At 40.1% G+C, this 22165-nt stretch overlaps 1 protein-coding gene across 1 annotated transcript in view; it reads left to right on the top strand.

The window, feature by feature from the left end:
* PTPRM (protein tyrosine phosphatase receptor type M) overlaps positions 1-22165 on the top strand; it is a 594672-nt gene that overhangs the window by 278720 nt on the left and 293787 nt on the right. Inside the window, 4 exon segments of the mRNA XM_007458456.1 lie at positions 2831-2940; positions 16818-17019; positions 19813-19834; positions 19836-19874. Coding sequence (XP_007458518.1) covers positions 2831-2940; positions 16818-17019; positions 19813-19834; positions 19836-19874 — 373 coding nt within the window.

Below are 22165 nucleotides of genomic sequence, written 5' to 3'. Positions count from 1 at the left end.
ATCTTCCTGGACCAGGGCTCAAACCCGAATCCCCTGCATTGGCAGGCATATTCTTAACCACTGCACCACCAGGGAAGTCTGAGACTTAGTAGAGCTTTCTCTGGCATGGCCCATCATAGTTCAACTTCTGATTGTGATGAGCATTTTAGTCTCAGAGCCCAGAATCCAAATTTTCTTAGAACTCACCGGTGTCATCACTTCTTAAATACCTTGTTTCTTTGCTTCGATGTAGTTTCACATCAATTCCTTCAACCTAAGACAAACGATTATTTTCACATTTATATATTTTTTAGAGTTTGGACATTAGGGATCAACTTATTCCAACTTCCTCATTTTTGAAGTGAGGCAACTGAGACCTAAGGAGGGTCCATGAATTGCCCAAATTTCACAGTTTATTCACTGGAAAGTCTTAAATCAGAACCCAAGCCCCCCATCTGAATCAGTGTTTTTTTCTGCTAAACTCTCCTTAGTTCTGTTTAGAATAACTATCAATATAGATGTCCTAGATCTACCTTTAAGTAGCCCTTCAACTAAACAAATGTGTACTGCCTATGAGTCCTTTTGTAATTCTGGTCAGTCTTTCTAGTCTGAGGAGATCTCACCAACCCTTAGAGGGCTATTCATACCCTCCACAAACTAACCAAACATTTCTTTAGCCCGCATCTTTTAAACTTTATTGAGATATGTTTATACAGTCATGAGTTGATTTGTGTTGTTTCTACTTTTTGATTATTATGAATAATGCTCCTCTTAATATTTGTGTACAAGCCTTTGAGTGACATGTGTTTTCAGCTCTCTCGGATATATACGTAGGAGTGGAATTGTTGGGTCATATGGTAAGTTTATCTGTGTTTAACCATTTGAGGATCTGCCAGACTGTTTTCAAAGTAGCTTTGTGATTTTACATTCCTACCAGCAGTGTATGAGGGTTCCACTTTCTCCACATTCTTGCCAATACTTGCTATTATCTGTCTTTGGATTATAGCCATTCTAGAGGGTGTGAAGTGCTATCACACTGTGGTTTTGATGTGCATTTTCCTGCTAGCTAATGATGTTGAGCATCTTTTCATGCGCTTATTGGCCATTTGTATATCTTTTATTGGAGAGCTGTTTATACAGATCCTTTGCCCATTTTTAATTGATTATTTATCTTTTTATTGGGATTTCATAGTTCTTTATGTATTTTAGATACAAGTCTCTTGACAGATATATGATTTGCAAAAGCTTTCTCCCTTTTTGTGTGTTGTCTTTTCACTTTCTTGGTAATGCCCTTTGAAGCACAAGAGCTTTTCACTTTACTGATGTACAGTTTATCTATATTTACTTTTGTTATTTTTGTTTTTGGTGTCATATCTTTGAAACCATTGCCTAATACAATGTCATGAATATTTACACCTATATTTTCTTCTAGGAGTTTTGTAGTTTTAGCTCTTATATTTAGCTCTTTAATCTATTTTGGTATAATTTTCGTATTTGGTGTGAAGTAGGAAACCAACTTCGTCCTTTTACATGTGGATATCCAGTTGTCCTAGCACCGCTTGGAAAAATTATTTTGACCCCACTGAATTTTCTTGGCACTTTTGATAAAAATCAATTGACTATAAATGTGGGGCTTTATTTCTGTACTCTCAATTCTGTTGTACTGATCTATCTGTCTATCCTTATGCCAATATCATGATGTCCTAATACTGTAGCTTTTTAGTAAATTTGAAATTGAGAAGCCTGAGTCGTCTCAAACCACTTTTTGATTACTCACACCATCACCAAAAAGTTTGATCGCACCATCCCCAAATATATGTATATTTATAGGTAGTACAGATATACTGGTTTATAAATGGGGTAGGCACACTAGACACTAAATTGTGTATCATATAAAGCATACTCAAAAACTTAATTTAAATGAATATGAGACGATATTTTAAAAATAATATTGTATGTTATTTTGTAGAAAATTGGCAAGTACATTTCTATCTTCCCTTATGTCAATTAGATTTTCTCTCTAATCAAAAGATGTTACATACTTTAGGTTTTAAAAAATGGCATCAAACTTTCCCAAATCTGTTTTATTATTAATAAATAAAATATTTTAAAAATATTTCATCTACATCACATCTTTGTAGAACTTCTATTTTGTGTATACTTTTCATAGACATATTAAGTATAAGTCCAGGAGTTCATATATATTCTTTTTTGACATGCTTTTATCACTCAGTGTTATGGTTATAGAAATCATCCATGATGATGTATAAAGCTGTCTTCGATTTTCAGTCGTTTTTGTATTTTATTGAGTGAATATAAACTAATTTCTTAAACTATTTTTTGTCTCCAATTTATTAGTTTTATTTTAAAGTGCTACTATGCTTACATCCTAGTCTATGTCTCCTAGTACATATGTGCAAGAATATTACTAGGGAATATACCTGAGGTGGGATTATTGGGTCATATGACATGTGCCTCTTTAACTTCAGTGAATACAGGCAAATTATTTTCCAAAGTGGCTGTACCAATTTATGGTCTCACAAGCAATGTGTGGGAATTCGCATTGCTCCACATCCTTCTTTATTTCTGAAGAATAAAAAAGTTTATTTACAAGATGATACTGAGCTTTGTCTAATTGATTCAAACTTTTTAGAGGAAGATGTGATGAAATTCTTTTCTTTATAAAGACAGTGTAGCCGAAATGGTTTTAAATTGCAGGTTTTTGCAAGAAAATGGAATATATCTATTAAAATCTTACACCTCAATAGAGAGTTAAAAACCTGTCAAGTCTAGAAAAATGTATTTTGTTTTTGGTTTACTTAAATATGTATCGATTTTTCCCCCCTTCTAGTTCCAGGTGCTGTTCTTACTGAATCCATCCAAGGAAGTACCTTTGAAGAGAAGATATTTCTTCAATGGCGAGAACCAATTCAAACCTATGGTGTCATCACTTTATATGAGGTAGTGTATACATTTGTTAGTAATTTAATTTTTACTGTAACTTCTACGATAGCTAGACTATCTAGTATTTAAAAATGCTTAGTAACAACATGCCTTTTAAGAAGTTGAATGCCTTTAATAGTTGTAATGGTTACCGAATAGAAGCAAAAAAATTAAAAATGAGTTTTCGAATTATGTATAATTTCAGGATGTATATTCACAATGATTTAGATGCTTCCAGATTACATGTTATTGGATGTAAAGCGACACCATAATATAGTTTGAAAATCACCTTTGTTAAAAACAGTAAGTGTTCTGTCATATACATTATTTAGGAGGCAACCGTGGCATCCTGTTCTCGCCAGCTCTAAAATATTTTACTCCTGAATTATAGAAGAACGCTGATGATCCAATTAGTGGAGTTGATAGACGTTGTCTTGGGAATAACAACAGAATAATGTCTTCTGGTTTCTTAGCATTAGCAAAACAGCCTTTAGACTTCTGTGACTTAGTTTTGTCTACTGATAGATAGCAGAGAAGAATTCAATGACTTGTTCAGGGAAAATAATAACAGCAATAGCGGGGTGGCAGTCATCATCACATCTGTATGAGCGTGATTTCACTCTGCCTATTGTCATAGAAACAAGCAGGTGCATTTTTTTTCAAGCTAGCATTTATGTGAATGCAAATTCAACAAAATTATATGTTGTTAGGTTTCTAAAATCCGCAGCCATTCTTCCTATGGGACCTCTACCTGAATACCTTTCAGAGCTACTGACAAAGCTGGAGTAGATTCGCTGTCACAGTCACCATTGGTGAACCCTTTCCCTGACCCAACTAGCCTCACAGCTATGTTTCCTTGTACCTTTTGAAAATTGGTATTGAAATGCAAAAAAAAAAAAAAAAAAAAATTTTCATCAAAAGCTAAACAAAGTAAGAGAAAAGAAAAAAAGTTGATTTTCACATTAAGCTATGATGCTTTCCTTGGCTGCTTCGTTGTAAAAGAATCATGAAAATTCATGGCTCTCTTTTGTAGAGTTGTTTTTTATAATCAAATCAAACAAGTTCATTTTTTTGTCAGTGATCAGAATCTTTTAGTTAATATTTTTGGCCCCATGACCATTTTTTAGTTCTGTTTTGTGGATTCCTACCTCAGGATAACAGAATATTTTACTAGAAAAGATACAGTCTTTGAAATCAACATTAAGTACCAAAAAATTAGTCCACCTCTCCTGAAAGCCACATGTTGATATCTAGACGGACAGAAAATAAAGGTGAGATCCTTTCTTTCTGATCCCATGGAGAATAATATTCGTGTAATAAGTAACTTTAATGTGAAAACAATAGGAAAAGCAGAACGCTTCAATCTCTCTGATTTCAGCAGCCAGAATGTCCCTCCTAGCTGAACACTGATCTAAATGCTACTACAAAGGGGATGTGTGAATGTCTTGTAAATCAACATTTTAAAACTCAAGATATAGGTAAGAAGAGCAGGTCGGTTGTTTTTTCTAGGCACCAAAGGGAAAATGCCAAATGTGTGAATCAGGCTTAAGTGATTAAGTATAAGTTTCTGACTGTTGAATCTTTCTCTTATTTTCTCCATGTTTTCTATAAGTAGGAAGGAAGGTATTCCAGATTCCCCAAGGTGGGCCTTAGATGGTGTCTGTGCAGGGAGCTCCTCTTTGGCTAAAACACACTGTACCCTGGGGCTCTCCCAGCCTGTACCTGAGTCTGCAGGAGACCCAGCTTCCTCCTGGTGCAGGGCTGCTGGTGAACCAGACCGGTCCCCTCCCTGGAGGACCACAGTCCCCTGGGACAGACATGCTAAGGAAATAAAACCGTTGCCCAAAGGGAAACCAAGACCTTAGGAACAGTGTAGTATTGGAAACACATTTGACTGTAGGTCAAAACTGGAAGGCAAGATACGTTATCATAGTTGGAAAAAAGCTTAGTAATAAATGATATGGGTGTTTCTTGAGGAGCACACTTGTATGGTTTTTTGAAGGAGAGGAGAAAAAACAGAAGGAATGTTGTAACTGCTGTAAGTGAACATGCTGTGGGTTCATGATATTCTCAAGTTCTCTCTTTACCTCTTAAGAAAGATATACCAGATCATTAATGATTGGAAAATGCTGACAATGTCATCTTTTGCCGGAAGTTACGGCAATGACGTCACTAAAGCATCCTTCTGGCCTCAGTTCTTTGTCGTCCCCGTCCTCAGCCTTCTCAAACTAGCCTTCCTTCCTCTTGTCCCCAGCTATGTTGTAGCCCCAGCCCTTCTCGTGTCTTACCTCCTGCTCAGCCGTTTCATTCTATCTGAGACATCTTCCTAAAATCTGGGACTGGTAATTACACTTTTCCTCAATAGCTATCCAGATTTTTATTTTATCAAATTATAAATGCAGTATTGTTCTCTGAAAGGACACTTTAAGCACAGAAGTATTCACAATAAAATGTCTTTGCTTCCCAAATTCACTTTTCAGAGGTAACTACTATGAACAACTAGATGCATGTGCTTCCAAAATTTTACAAGGTAGAAATTTATAGTGCAAGTGCACTTATGACTATACATGGATAAAATTTAATAAATGCTAGCAAACCCAGCATTTTATTACAAGACTAATATGCCATATGAGACCCCCTCCACATCATACAAAAATAAATGCCAAATAGGTTCATGAACTAAACACAAAAATTAAACTATAGCAACACTATAAGAAAAATAAGGGAGACGCTTTTGTAATATATCTTGACATAAAACCCAGAAGTCATTTAAAAAAGATTGACAGATTTGGTTATATAAGAATTTAAACTTCTGAATGATAGAAAATGCCACAAAGAAAAGTCTAAATACAAACAGAAGACTTGGGGAAATTATTTTCAACATTTATAGCAGTCAACTGGCTGGTGGCTGTAATTATAACACACTTGATACAGATTGATAAGAAGTAGACAACACTCCATTAGAAAAAATGGGTGAAGAATAAAAGGAGCTGATTCATAGGAAAAAAAAATCCGAATGGCATAAGCAGATGAAAAGATAGCTTCCCTAACCTTACCAAGGATTAAGAAATGAAATAAAACAAACACTTCAGAAAGTTTAAGTTGGTGCAAATCCAGTGTTAAGGGGTGATGTGGTGAAATTTGTGTGCACAGACTGTTGATGGGGACATACAATTTTGCAACCTCTCATGTAGACAATTTGGGAATATCTATCAAAATTCACACACTGCATGTCAAGCCTGTTTAGGGAAGTTTCTCAGTCAGTAATACTCCCAAATGCACAGGGATGTATGTCCCGGTATTTTCATTGTACCCCAGTAACTTTATACGGCTCACGATTGCTTAGTGAATCAACTCCAAACTCCTGGTCACGAGAGTAACACACCAACAAGCTTTTGAAAAAAACATTTAGTATGTATAAGGTATTAGAAGAGAACAAAATATAAAAGATCCTCTCTCTCCTCTACTAGAAGTGAGCAGTCCTGTCAGCAGCTAATTATAGAAAAGAATGAAATGAGGACCAAATGTCTGCCTCAGTGCAGTGTGTGCAGGGTTGTCGGGCACATAGTAAAGGAGAACAGTCTGGACTCATCAGCCCGCTGGGGTGTTGACGGATGGAGAGCTGAAAATACCTCAAGACCCCCCACCTGGAGAGCAGGGCTCAGTGAATCACTCTCCCCTGAGACAGTTCACAGGGTGGAGAGAGGGAGAATTGAGGGGCCCTGTTTGCTATCAGTATTCAAGGCCATACCTGGTACCATCCCAGCTGATACTTGTTACTGCATCTCCCATGATTCTCTCCTGGAACTGAATGAGCCATGTGTGTGGAGTTTTCTTTTCTCCATGAACCTTCTGGTTTTCACACCTGCTTCTGCTTATCCGCTTCTTTCCTCCTGACTGCCTCCCCTCGTTCTCCTATGGCACTTCTGCTTATCTTTCAGCGTCTCAGTCAAATTTTGAACTTTTCCGTGGAGCGTCCTAGGTTCTTGCGTCCCCCGAAATCTGATTTACTTGTTGGTTCCTTCGATTGCTTGCCCCTCTGTTGAAGGACTGTAGTTAAGGCTGGCTGGCATTGCAGCCTACTCACAACTCCCTGGAAGGTTGATTCCCCTCGTGGTCAGAGATTATGTGTTATTCCATTTTGGTTCTCCAGAATTAGATACTTAGAGGGGGGAAAGAGGATGCTGGAGTATTTCAGGCACTGACCTGCCAATCAGAAGGCATCCAATGTGAGCAGCAGCTGACTCCACCTCACCTGATCTAACCCCACATATGTTGTCTGCGTGTCGGTTTGCTTTCAGCGTGGGCATCCCATCAAGTCCCTGGGTCCACCCTGGAACGTCAGTGTTCTCCATGGAGGCATCATTAGAATCACCTTGGCCCTCGGCCAACAAAATGGCCAGGTGTGACCTCAGCCCCAGACCTCCCTCCTGGGAGTCTCCCGATGCTCGTCCTTGGCCTGGTACTTACTAGGCACTTAATAAACGTGCTGAATGAACCAGTGAAAACATAAATACGGAAAGTACATGTTGCATTTGGATGTGAGCGTGGAGCTGGGTGCCCTTCAGAAGTACTGCTCAGGAGGACAGGTGCTTACTGACCATCAGCTGCTCAGGCAACGGAGTTCTAGGGCCAAGTTCACTGTGTTCCCGAGGAACCTTTTTATTCCTGGAATTCAGACTCCCAGGGCTCTGGATGGGTTTGAGGGGGAATCCATGAACTTTCTGACATTTTGTGTCCACTTGGACACAACATAGTTGCTTGTTAGGGATTTGTTAGAGGTGAGGGAGAGGATTCACGATTTTTAAGAGCGGTGTATATGGGCTTTGTTATGGGTTGGGGAGAGGATCTGTGCTTTTTAACAAATTATCAAGGACTGTGACCGAAAGAACCCCAGTCTAGCTGATCCGGCAAGGCCATGGCTAGAGGCGAGTACAAACCCATCAGCACTGGTAAAACAGCAAGTCCTCTGATAATGCATTTGCTTTTTGCTTTGCAGAGCAAACGTCCTTCTTGCCGCACCGTGAGCATGTGTGTGAGTGCGTGCACATACCTGCTCTCCCTGGAGTCTTTAGGAAAATATATACCGAGTGCCAAATATTTACCGATCACAGTGGGATCAGAAAGAAGAATAAGCTCTCACTATTCAGAAAGAAGAGACAACTGTATGAAAAGTTCCAATTCCTTTGGCATGTTTAAATCACGATTTCAGACTACAAAGAGCTCTTACAGCTCTCCGTGATTTATTGCCGAATAGATGGTAGGGACACAGTCACAACAGCCGGTGTTGAGCAGATCCAGTGATCATTAGGACGGGTTTGGGAAGGCTTTACGGATACGTAGAATGGGAGCCCCGGCTCGAGACACGGATGGACATGTTTTTGGTTCCAGTCTCAAACTCCCGGCAGCATCTTTGAAAGCATTTCCTTCTTAACACGCTGTGTTCTTTTGATTTCTATGACAGCTGTCTCTTTTGGCTTCTCCCTGCTTTCTGGCTCTCCTTCTCTGCCCTATATTAAATATCAGCATTTTCCCAGGGACCTCATCCAGTCCTGAACCGTAATGTTCCAACGCTGCTCACCCCCAGGTCTCTACTTCCAGCCCAGACCTCTCAGCTCCCAGCCCTGTCCTACACGGTGTGTCCTCCTGACTGTCACAGGCATCTCGACCTTGACATGCCCACCCCCCAGCAGTTAACTTCTCATTCATTCCATCCCATTTCAGTAAGCAGGACATCCTTTGCTCAAGCCCAGACGTGGAGCCTGTCTTGGTTCCTCCATCTATCCCCACATCCAGTCCATCACTGACTTCTGCTCATGTCGACTCTAAAACTTGCCGATTCTTTTTATGTATTTCTCTCTTCATGGCCCCACCCTTGGTCCAAGCCACTGCCTTCTCTCACGTGTGCTGCGGCCTCAGCCATGGCCTCTGCCAGGGCTCCTAGCGGTCCTCCTACTACCTTTGGTGCCCCCTTCAAGAAAGCAACCCTCCACCTGGCAGCCCACATGATCTCTTTATAAGGGAAGTCAGATCATTTTATCTTCACACTGAAAATTGTTCAAAGGCCCCTGTTGTATGTCTCCACACTTTCTCCCTTGGGGTACAGAGCATTGCAGGGAATTGCACCCCCCACGTCTCCAGCCCCCCAGGGACCACGCCACCTTGCTGGCTGGGCTGCAGCCATAGGGGCCTTCTTTCTGTCCATCGTCTGTGTCCGGAATGCTCCTGCTTCATGGTCTTAGTTCATGCTGTTCTTCCCCAGACTCCTAGCCTGGCTGACTCCTTCCCAAGTTCAATTAACTGTCATCTCCTCAGGGGACGCTCCCCCGGCCATTCTGAATGGCTGAGCATGGGCCCCGCCCCCAAATCCCCTTCATCTTAGCATCCTGTTTGTTTCTTCCATGGCACGTAGTGTTTAAAAATTATTAATTTACTTACTGGATGTCTCCCCAGCTCCTCCCCAGCCCAGTCCAGATTCTTGGTTGCCCGAGGGTAGGGCCTGTGTCTTCCTGCGGACTGCAGTGCTCGTGCTCACACAGTTCAGTCAGTATTTGAATGGCAAGAGCGAATCTGAATTCATAGTAGAGGATAGAGGACAGAGTTAGCTCTATCACATTCCAAGGAGCTGAGAGTTTATAAGCAAAAGCAGCATCAGAAAAACCCAGTGTTTGTGGGGCAGTAAATCTTTGTCCCTTGACCAGGACAGAAGAAAATATGATGTCATCCCATGTGAAGTTCTGCCAGTGTCCTTGTCCCTGTGGTGAGCCACAGCCACCCCTGCCTCTGCAGGAGACCCTCCAACACTAGGAGCCACGTGGCTGACAGGGTCTTTGAATGAAAAGAATTGAGGACAGTCTCAGAGACCTCTGTGACAACATTAAATGCACCAACATTTGAATTATAGGGGTCCCAGAAGAAGAAGAGAAAAAGAAAGGGACTGAGAAAATATTTGAAGAGATTATAGTGGAAAACTTCCCTAATATGGGAAAGGATATAGTCCATCAAGTCCTGGAAGCACAGAGAGCCCCATACAGGATGATTCCAAGGAGAAACATGCCAACACGCATACTAAACAAACTATCAAAAATTAAATACAAAGAAAAAATATTAAAAGCAGCAAGAGAAAAGGAACAAATAACATACAAGGGGATCCCCATAAGGTTAACAGCTGATCTTTCAGCAGAAACTCTGCAAGCCAGAAGGGAGTTGCAGGACAAGATTACTCTACCCAGCAAGGATCTCATTCAGATTCGACGTAGAAATTAAAACCTTTACAGACAAGCAAAAGCTATGAGAATTCAGCACCACCAAACCAGCTCTACAACAAATGCTAAAGGAACTTCTCTAAGTGGGAAACACAAGAGAAGGAAAACACATACAATAACAAACCCCAAACAATTAAGAAAATGGTAATAGGAACATACATGTCGATAATTACCTTAAATGTAAATGGATTAAATGCTCCAACTAAAAGACACAGACTGGCTGAATGGAAACAAAAACAAGACCTGTATATATGTTGTCTACAAGAGACCCACTTCAGACCTAGGGACACATACAGACTGAAAGTGACAGGATGGAAAAAGATATTCCATGCAAATGGAAATCGAAAGAAAGCTGGAGGAGCAATTCTCATATCAGACAGAATAGACTTTAAAATAAAGACTATTACGAAAGGAAAAGAAGGACACTACATAATCATCATGGGATCGATCCAAGAAGATATAACAATTGTAAATATTTATGCACCCAACATACTGGCAACTCAATACATAAGGCAAATGCTAACAGCCATAAAAGAGGAAATTGACAGTAACACAATAATAGTAGGGGACTTTAACACCCCACTTTCACCAATGAACAGATCATCCAAAATGAAAATAAATAAGGAAACACAAGCTTTAAGTGACACATTAAACAAGATGGACTTAATTGATATTTATAGGACATTCCATCCAAAAACAACACAATACACTTTCTTCTCAAGCGCTTATGGAACATTTTCCAGGATAGATCATATCTTGGGTCACAAATCAAGCCTTGCTAAATTTAAGAAAATTGAAATCGTATCAAGTATCTTTTCTGACCACAACGCCATAAGACTAGATATCAATTACAAGAAAAACACTGTAAAAAAATGCAAACACATGGAGGCTAAACAATACACTCCTAAATAACCAAGAGATCACTGCAGAAATCAAAGAGCAAATTAAAAAATACCTAGAAACAAATGACAATGGAAACACGACCACCCAAAACCTGTGGGATGCAGCAAAAGCAGTTCTAAGAGGAAAGTTTACAGCAATACAATCCTACCTCAAGAAGCAAAAAACATCTCAAATAAACAACCTAACCCTACACCTAAAGCAATTAGAGAAAGAAGAACAAAAGAAACCCAAAGTTAGCAGGAGGAAAGAAACCATAAAGATCAGATCAGATCAGAAATAAATGAAAAGGAAATGAAGGAAAAAATTGCAAAGATCGCAAAATCTAAAAGGTGGTTCTTTGAGAAGATAAACAAAATTGATAAACCATTAGCCCGAGTCATCAAGAAAAAAAGGGAAAAGACTCAGATCAACAGAATTAGAAATGAAGAAGGAGAAGTAACAAGAAACACTGCAGAAATACAAAGGATCATGAGAGATTACTACAAGCAACTATATGCCTATAAAGTGGACAACCTGAAAGAAATGGACAAATTCTTAGAAAAGCACAACCTTTTGAGACTGAACCAGGAAGAAATAGAAACTATAAACAGACCAATCACAAGCACTAAATTGAAACTGTGATTAAAAATCTTCCAACAAACAAAAGCCCAGGACCAGATGCTTCACAGGTGAATTCTATCAAACATTTAGAGAAGAGCTAACACCTATCTTCTCAAAATCTTCCAAAATGTAGCAGAGGGAAGAGCACTCCCAAACTCATTCTATGAGCCCACCATCACCCTGATACCAAAACCAGACAAAGATGTCACAAAAAAACAAAACTGTAGGCCAGTATCACTGATGAATATAAATGCAAAAATCCTCGACAAAATACTAGCAAACAGAATCCAACAGCACATTTAAAAGGTCATACACATGAACAAGTGGGGTTTATCCCAGGAATGCAAGGATTCTTCAATATATGCAAATCAATCAATGTGACACACCACATTAACAAATTGAAGGATAAAAACCATATGATCATCTCAATAGATGCAGAAAGAGCTTTCGACAAAATTCAACACCCATTTATGATAAAAATCCTCCAGAAAGTGGGCATAGAGGGAACTTACGTCAACATAATAAAGGCCATATATGACAAAACCCCAGCCAGTATTGTTCTCAATGGTGAAAAACTGAAAGCATTTCCTCTAAGATCAGGAACAAGACAAGATTGCCCAGTCTCACCACTATTATTCAACATAGTTTTGGAAGTTTTAGCCACAGTAATCAGAAGAGAAAAAGAAACAAAAGGAGTCCAAATCAGAAAAGAAGAAGTAAAACTGTCACTATTTGCAGATGACATGAAACTATACGTAGAGAATCCTAAAGATGCTACCAGAAAACTACTAGAGCTTGTCAATGAATTTGGTAAAGTTGCAAGATACAAAATTAATGCACAGAAATCTCCTGAATTCCTATACACTAATGATGAAAAATGTGAAAGAGAAATTAAGAAAACACTCCCATTTACCACTGCAACAAAAAGAATAAAATACCTAGGAATAAACCTACCTAAGGAGACAAAAGACCTGTATGCAGAAAAGTATAAGACACTGATGACAGAAATTACAGATGATACAAATAGGTGGAGAGATAGATATAACATATTCTTGGATTGGAAGAGTCAACATTGTGAAAATGACTATACCCCCCAAAGCAATCTACAGATTCAGTGCAATCCCTATCAAACAACCAATAGCATTTTTCACAGAAGTAGAACAAAAAAATTTCACAGTTTGTATGGAAACACAAAAGATCCCGAATAGCTAAAGCAATCTTGAGAAAGAAAAACAGAGCTGGAGGAATCATGCTCCCAGACTTCAGACTATACTACAAAGCTACAGTAATCAAGACAGTATGCTACTGGTGCAAAAACAGAAAGATCGATCAATGGAACAGGATAGAAAGCCCAGAGATAAACCCACGCACCTATGGTCACTTTATCTTTGATAAAGGAGGCAAGAATATACAATGGAGAAGAGACAGCCTCTTCAGTAAGTGTTTCTGGGAAAACTGGACAGCTACATGTAAAAGAATGAAATTAGAACACTCCCTAACACTATACACAAAGATAAACTCAAAATGGATTAAAGATGTAAATGTAAGGCCAGACATTATAAAACTCTTAGAGGAAATCATAGGCAGAACACTCTATGGCATAAATCACAGCAAGATCCTTTTTGACCCACCTCCTAGAGAAATGGAAATAAAAACAAAAATAAACAAATGGGACCTAATGAAACTTCAAAGCTTTTGCACAGCATAAACGAGACAAAAAGGCAACCGTCAGAATGGGAGAAAATATTTGCAAATGAAGCAACTGACAAAGGATTAATCTCCAAAATATACAAGCAGCTCATGCAGCTCAATATCAAAAAAAGAAGAAAACCCAATCCACAAATGGGCAGAAGACCTAAATAGACATTTCTCCAAAGGTGATATACAAATTGCCAGTAAACACATGAAAGGATGCTCAACATCACTAATCATTAGAGAAATGCAAATCAAAACTACAATGAGGTATCACCTCACACCAGATGGCCAGAATGGCCATCATCAAAAAGTCTACAAACAGTAAATGCTGGAGAGCATGTGGAGAAAAGGGAAACCTCTTGCAGTGTTGGTGGGAATGTAAATTGATACCACCACTATGGAGAACAGTATGGAGGTTCCTCAAAAAACTAAAAGTAGAACCACCATATGACCCAGCAATCCTACTACTGGGTATATACCCTGAGAAAACCATAATTCCAAAAGAGTCATGTACCACAATGTTCATTGCAGCTCTATTTACAATAGTCAGGACATGAAAGCAACCTAAGTGTCCATTCACAGATGAATGGATAAAGAAGATGTGGCACAAATATACAATGGAATATTACTCAGCCATAAAAAGAAACGAAACTGAGTTATTTGTAGTGAGGTGGATGCACCTAGAGACTGTCATACAGAGTAAAGTAAGTCAGAAAGAGAAAAACAGATACCATATGCTAACACATATATATGGAATCTAAAAATAAAAACCAAAAAAAAAGCAGTGGTTCTGAAGAACCTAGGGGCAGGACAGGCATAAAGATGCAGACATAGAGAATGGACTTGAGGATATGGGGAGCGGGAAGGGTAAGCTAGGACGAAGTGAGAGAGTGGCATGGACATATATACACTACCAGAAGCAGCCGCATAGCACAGGGAGATCAGCTCGGTGCTTTGTGACCACCTAGAGGGGTGGGATAGGGAGGGTGGGAGGGAGACACAAGAGGGAGGAGATATGGAGATATATGTATACGTATAGCTGATTCACTCTGTGATACAGCAGAAACTAGCACACCATTATAAAGCAATTATACTCCAATTAAAATGTTCAAAAAAAGAAAAAGAAAGAAGTTTAGAGAAGAAGGTGTAGGCAAGTCTTAAGCGCGGAGCTCAGAAGTTTGAACTTTGTCCCGTATGCATTTGTATCCCATTGAAGTTTTTCATAAGGCCAGCCCTTATGCTAATTATACTGCATCCTCACTGCTGGGTTGGGTCTCCTCTTACCACCAGACTGCTACCTTCCCCCGGGCAGGTACTGTGTTTGAATCACCACATGAGACCCCAGCCCGGAGTACAGTGCTTGGCACACAAGAGACGTGCAGTGAAGATGCTGTGAGTGAGGGAATTAATAAATTTGGAGGAGCAGTTATGTTGTCACAGCTTAGATCTGCCTTCTCTACCTCTTCTCTGGAGCTCTTAGGATGGAGTTCGAAGTGCACAGCTAAGCGCATAGCAGTGACCTTGAATTCCCCCGACAGCAGCTGCTGGTGGACGTGGTCTTGTCTCTTGACTCAGAGGAACCTCATGAGGGAAGCCCATGAGAGGGTTAACAGAAGACCTGCTGCCTGACTCTGATGGCGTCATGCACGGCGGTGATTAATATATACAGCAAACATTTTCTTGCCAAAGCATAGTTGACTCAATCTAAATATTCTTTCAGAGAGGTCTCCTTAATTATAATGACATGCTATAAATATAAGAAGAAAGAATGTCAATTATCAGTTGGTATAATAACAGTGTTAGTGTTCATGCACATAAATTATCAGTAACTTTAACCTATCTAAAAGCAAGAAAAGTGCTCAGTTTTGCAATTTAAAACTTTTGAATATGCCACATTTAAAAATTATGCCTTTACAAGGAGGAGAAGTTAGTAATCACCCCTAAAATGCACGTTCTTGAAGAGTTGATGAACTACTTAGAGTGAAATTTTTTTTTTTTTTTGCGTTACGTGGGCCTCTCACTGTTGTGGCCTCTCCTGCTGCGGAGCACAGGCTCCGACGCACAGGCTCAGCGGACATGGCTCACAGGCCCAGCCACTCCGCGGCATATGGGATCTTCCCAGACCAGGGCACGAAACTGTGTCCCCTGCATTGGCAGGTGGACTCTCAACCACTGCGCCACCAGGGAAGCCCTAGAGTGAAATTTTTTTAAACATCATTTGAAAGGGCAAAATTTAAAGACACCTATGTTATATTTATTTTCACAGAATCCAGACTCATCCAGGGTGATTTGAACACCCGTCACGTGGCAAACATAAAGCTTTCAGAATTGCACTGTGTCCAAAATGGAAACTCCTAGTCATTCAGAGAAATTTAAATTTAAATTTTAGTTAATTAAAATAAAATGATTCACAGACATAGAAGAGATACTTACGGTTACCAAAGGGGGAAGGGAGGGAGGGATAAATCAGGAGTTTAGGATGAACATATACACGCTACTATATATAAAATAGATAACCCATGAGGACCTACTGTATAGCACAGGGAAGTATACTCAGTATCTTGTAATAACCTATAATGGAAAAGAATCTGGAAAACAATATGTATATATGTATGTATAATTATACAATCATTTTGCTGTATAGCTGAAACTAACACAAAATTGTAAATCAAGTAACTTCAATTTTTTAAAATGGTTTAAAAAAAAAATAATACAATGAAGTAAATTTTTCAGTTCTGCCGTCTCACCGGCCATGTTTCTAGTGCTCTGTGGCCACTTGTGGTTAGGGGCCACCACATTGAATAGTGCAGAATAGAACATTCCCATCCTGACAGTCCTATTGGACAGTATTGCTCTAAAGAAAAAAGTAAATAGGACATATCGCAAACACCACAGTCACAGCATTAAGGGCTACTGACACGCATCTAGGATTTATTTTTGGAGCAGGTATCTTTGCCCACATTAAGGAAAACGCTTAAAAGTGCCCTTGTTACCAGCATACGATAATCCTATTCAGGGCAAAATCAGACTCTGGCCCCTGGATGAGAGATGAGGCCTTCCCCTTGTCAGGTCCTTATCTGTTTGAGCTGGTTGTCTGTTTTGTTATTTTGTTTTAAGCCAGCTGTAATGTAGTTTTCCAACAAGACACTTTGAAAGCAAACAACTTCAAGGTATTAGCTTAAACCTGAACTCATTCTTTATGTTCTAATCTACTGGCTTTCAGTTCCTCTGTCTATAAAAGTAATAACTCATCACAGTTTTGGCTGAGCTCCTGTGCCTGTTCACTGGATCCAGGATTTGAAGAGTCTAGGGGAGCAGGACAGCTTATCATAAAGCGTCTGACAGTGCATACATCAGGAGGGCTTATTGGATAAAGATGCGGTCTCGGTCGATCTGCCTCAGGTATTTCATCACATCCGTCTTCTCTTACAGATCACCTACAAGGCAGTCAGTTCCTTTGACCCAGAAATAGATCTATCCAGTCAAAGTGGAAGAGTTTCAAAACTGGGAAATGAAACCCACTTTCTGTTTTTCGGACTGTATCCAGGAACCACATACTCCTTCACCATCCGAGCTAGCACGGCTAAGGGTTTTGGACCCCCGGCAACAAATCAGTTCACCACCAAAATATCAGGTATCGTACATTCATGAGCTGTGTCTTACATCAGAAGTAGCATTTGGGTACTTTCTCATTCCCATTGTCAAGTCTGCAGAGCTCACCCAAACGTACGTGTAAATTCGTATTTTTGTAAGTATGAAAATCGGACTTACGGAATTCAATGAAACGCTGCAAATGTTTATCATTTGGGAGCTTTGGATCATCGTCCTGCATCAGGAGTTAGGCAGTGTTTTAAGAGTGTGTGTAGGAGAACTCAGACATGAGCGGGAGATGCTGTTCCCAGCACTCTCAGCCCTTCGCAGTCCCAAGTTCCCAGAGCAGCAGTGTCGGGAAAGTCTCCATAGCGAGGTCTCTCACAAGGGAGTGCTCAGCAGAAAGGCAGCGTTATGTGGAGTCCCTTCCAGAAGGCTCAGCCTTCCGTGGGACCTTCACTGTTAGTAGTTTCACATCCTCAAGAGAGAGGCTACTACAAAGGGGGAGCACCAAGCACTTACATCCGCCAGCTTGTTTCTTGTAGAGACTCAATTACACCATCCAACAAAGGACATAATTTGGGAAATATTTCTGGGCATGTGCAACTGTGCAGAAAATGTCTTTGTGCTTCAGACTAGAGGAAATGGAGTTGCCATCTGGTGTGGGATATGCAGCAGCGGTAAACACAGTTCCAGGGGACGTCTTTCCTTTTCCATGTTTTCCCCTTTGGATCCGAGTAGGGCAGTATTTGAGTTTGGGCTGTGACTGTTTTGGTTGGGGGTAGAAAAGCAGGAGGCAGGTGATGGAGTAACTTCTCATCAGTCAGGGTCAGCTAAGTAATATTTAGCCTGATTTTTATATCTGTTGTCCCTCATCCCTAGTTCTGCGAGAGACTTTCTTTAGGACTGAAGGAGGGGAAGGAAGTACATACAGCACAAGTACTCTAAGCCTTCTACTAGGTTTTGAGGGAGGAGTGAGCTTTGGAATTTCGTTTTTAAGCGATTGTAACTTAAGGGATAACTGCATTGTGTAAGAGTTAATTTATGAGCACAAACTTAACTTGAAAGTTAATAGACACTTGATGTTTGATATAAGACGTTAGCTTGTAAAAACAACATGGAGAGTCGGAAAAGAGGAAGCATACTTCAGAGGTTAGGAAAGTGACAGAAGTTGTACAGATGCCTGAGTAGAAAGACCACTGGGCCTGGAATCAGAAAATGTGAGTTCTAGTTATCATTTTTCCCAGTGCTTTTTCTCTCATCTTGATCAAGTGAATTTACCCCTGGATGTAAATTAAGATGATATTACCTGTTTAAAGAGGTAATGTGTGCCAGTGTACATACCTCCAAGCCCCTTTTTTGGTAATGTCTCCCTATGGAAGCCATATTTCAACGATTATTATCTTAAAGAGGCTATTCTTTTAGAAAAAATAATTCATTTTTACCATTTGTATTAGGTAAAAATTCTGGTTGGTGTGAGTCTGGCCGCTCTTAGCCCACCAAGTTCAACAGTTCTTTCCCGAAGCAAAGCCAGTTGACATTTTAGTTAGCCTGCAAAGGCTCATCAAGAATAACTATTTGATTTTTATGCTTCAGAGAAATTATGGATTCTGGGCCCCTATTTTCTGCTTCCACGGACCTCAGAGAACTGCTCTCTATCCAAAGTGTAGCTCTGTGTTATGAACTGGAGTTCATTTTTAACAGAATTGGAGCTAATTTTAATGCTGAGAAGATCCAATGAATGGACCTGAGCTATAACCCATGTCTTTTACATAAAAGCTTCTTGTATGTAAGAGATTTAAAAAACGATACTCGCCAAACTGGCCTCTACTGTCCCCATCAGGGACCCGACCTGAGGGCCTTACAAAGGCCGGTGCCTCTGCGGCCAGCGTCACAGCCTTGGTGCGGTGATGTCTCTTGTGCACCGTGATGACAGAATTACCGAAGAGCTGTTATCTTCCAGTAACGAGCTGAACAATCTAGAAAGCAAAGACTGCCAGGAAATGGCCTTGGAAAAGGGATCCACGCTGGGAAGAGGGCTGACATTTGTAGAACTAGATTTGCCCGTCTCTCTTTACCTATTATCTCTTTGAATTCCCGTAATAACCCTGGAGGGTAATTTCTCCTATTTTGATAGATGAGTTAACTGAAGCCTCAGAGATAAGTGCTGTGCCTAAGCTCTCATGCTGGTCCGAAACAAAAGGCAACAGAAAGTCAAACCCAAGCCTTTCTCACTTCAACTCAGTATCTTTTCCGCGGTTGTGCTTTCCCAGAGAGCCCACCGGTGCCTCACTAGGTCCAGCCAGGCCCTCTGACTCCTGAGGACCTCTTCAAATCTCTGGGTGGACATTTGGTACACAAGAAACCTTGACTTACATGGGAGAACTGAAATGATCAGTTTTATGATCCTAGTAGTTATTTCTTAAATTTGCATTTAATATTTTAAGAAAAGCATATGTACAGAAAAGTACACAAATTAAATTTATTTTACAATTTACAATTGAATTACAGTGATGTACACGTATGGATGGATGTAATGGCTACACCCATTTAGCAAGAATCCGAATCGAGACACAGTATTACTAACACCTCCTAAGCCCCCCTCGCGCCCCCTCCCAGGTTAAACTCAAGACCAAAGTCAACACATGATGGTTTTAACAGCTGTCCCTGATGTTCAGGGTTGGGTAGACACGTAAAGGCTGTTTGTGGTTGGTTCACAGAGGCAATTTAAACTAAGTGTGCTGTGTTTTTAATGCTCATTGTAAATGAAAGTAGAAAGGAAACGGAAAAGACAAACCAGAAATCATGAGTCTCCTATCTCATGCATCTTCCCCAGCACCCTCCATGCCAGCTTATGAACCTGCTGAAGCCTGCACACAGCCGAGGCGCACCTGTCAGGTACCAAGCGGAGAAGGGGTGGTTTTAGGTGAAAACTGAAGTCAGGTCTCACATGTGTTTTCTGGGGATTTGCTATAGGCCTCGGTCAACATGTAAACCCATATCCTTATGAACTCTAAGTAAAAGAAAGGACTGAGGGGAAGGATAGGGTTTTGATGTGGGGGTGATCAAGTATTGTGTAAAGAGTTTGATTCTGATGCAAGTGGGTTGTTCTTTGAAGATAAGAAACAAAAACCCCAGTCCTTATACAATTACTCAGCCATAAAAAGAAACGAAATTGAGCTATTTGTAATGAGGTGGGTAGACCTAGAGTCTGTCATACAGAGTGAAGTAAGTCAGAAAGAGAAAGACAAATACCATATGCTATCACAGATATATGGAATTTAAGAAAAAAAAAATGTCATGAAGAACCTAGGGGTAAGACAGGAATAAAGACACAGACCTACTGGAGAACGGACTTGAGGATATGGGGAGGGGGAAGGGTAAGCTGTGACAAAGCGAGAGAGAGGCATGGGCATATATACACTACCAAACGTAAGGTAGATAGCTAGTGGGAAGCAGCAGCATAGCACAGGGAGATCAGCTTGGTGCTTTGTGACCTCCTGGAGGGGTGGGATAGGGAGGGTGGGAGGGAGGGAGACGCAAGAGGGAAGAGATATGGGGACATATGTATATGTATAACTGATTCACTTTGTTATAAAGCAGAAACTAACACACCATTGTAAAGCAATTATACTCCAATAAAGATGTAAAAAACAAACCCAGTCCTTTCAAGGTGGCTTTACTCCTAAAAGGTAATTGCTCCCTGTAATTTAGTTACCCAAGGTCAGGTGAGCCCTATTCCTTAAGTGGACTTTCATGGAGTGCTTTTGTTTGTTTTGTTTACAGGGAGTTTTAAGTCCTTAACCTTCAGTAAATTGGCTAATCTCTCAGTTGAATATGTGGTGTATAACTGTTTTTTTTTAAGAAACAGGTGATTAGAAAGATGATTGTGAAATCTTTATTTGAACAGATTTCAGTATATTACCATGATGTAGGCCTCATTTCTCATCGTGTGGTGATTTATGTAGCTAAGAAGTTACAAAGTATAACTTTTACCGTGAATGAATAAAATAAATTTATTCTTCGTAGGAAGGAGCAAAGGAATGCCTGAATAACTCTTCAGTATGAACTTGTCATAAGCTTATTAATCTATATAAATGAAATTTCTACTTGTTTCAGAGGGATTCAGATATTTTGTACTAACAGAGTAGATTCCCTTGAAAATAACCTATTCCGTTGAATAGCGTTCTCCAAGGAAACATTTACATTCACAATTAAGGCTACAGGGCCGGGGGGTGGGGTTCCTTTCCCTGTGCCTTTTGTAGAATTTTATTTCATTAACCTTTTGAAACCTGGCCTCTCTTTGATCACGGTTTCACTACAGTATCCAAGGCGGATCCATTGGACTTCTTTCTGCCTGATAAGATATGTAAGTTTCAGTTCACAGACTCAAGATGAAAAACAGACAAGCATTAGTTGATAGAGAATTCACATTAGGGTAGAATCACAGAAACTTTTATTTGAAAACCCTGCAAAATGATATGAAACAAGTTTTAGTTTGCTGACCTACTCAAAGTAGTAGCCCATGTAAGGGATTTCAGATCGCCACTCATAGGTACAGTAAGTGAGAACACTCTGAAATATGTAAAAGCTCGGTTCCAGATGTAAGATATTATTTCTGCAAGAAAAGCGATGCCACTGACACTGCCCAGGCCCTTTGGGTTGCTTTGTTTGACACTGAGGGGTTGCACGAACTGAATGACCCCAGGCTCACCCTCATTGGATGGCTTTCCAAGACCCAAGCATACCTATGACCACGGGTCAGACTTTTTCACTCCAGAAAGCTGAATTATTATTAAATGAAAATTGACGCTCTGACCGTGGCCTTGAGAACATCATTTGTTTCTGACCAATTTTGAGTTGCCCAGACTCAGCAAAACAGGCCATTAGGACAGGAGTCCAGGTTCTACCACAGAGGCATCTCGATGAAATGAGAGGGTAGAGGTCATTCACTCTCAGAGCCTCCAAACTGAAGGAAGCTGAAACCCTAACCATTTGTCCAACACTCTACTCTATTCTCATAAAAACTCCTTTCACACATTTTCTATTCTTGTTGCTTCTTTCCTTCTAACCCTTTCAGTTGGATTGCCATCCTCATCTTTGTATAGATCTTTCCAAGTCTAAGTTTTCAAATAACACTTCTTTGGGCAATCCATGTTAGTCCTGTCCCCAGAAACCCTTTTCTTATC

Source organism: Lipotes vexillifer, unplaced genomic scaffold (genome assembly GCF_000442215.2).
Source record: "Lipotes vexillifer unplaced genomic scaffold, Lipotes_vexillifer_v1.1 scaffold447, whole genome shotgun sequence".
NCBI classification, from domain to species: domain Eukaryota; kingdom Metazoa; phylum Chordata; class Mammalia; order Artiodactyla; family Lipotidae; genus Lipotes; species Lipotes vexillifer.
This window is presented reverse-complemented; position numbering and strand designations above follow the sequence as displayed.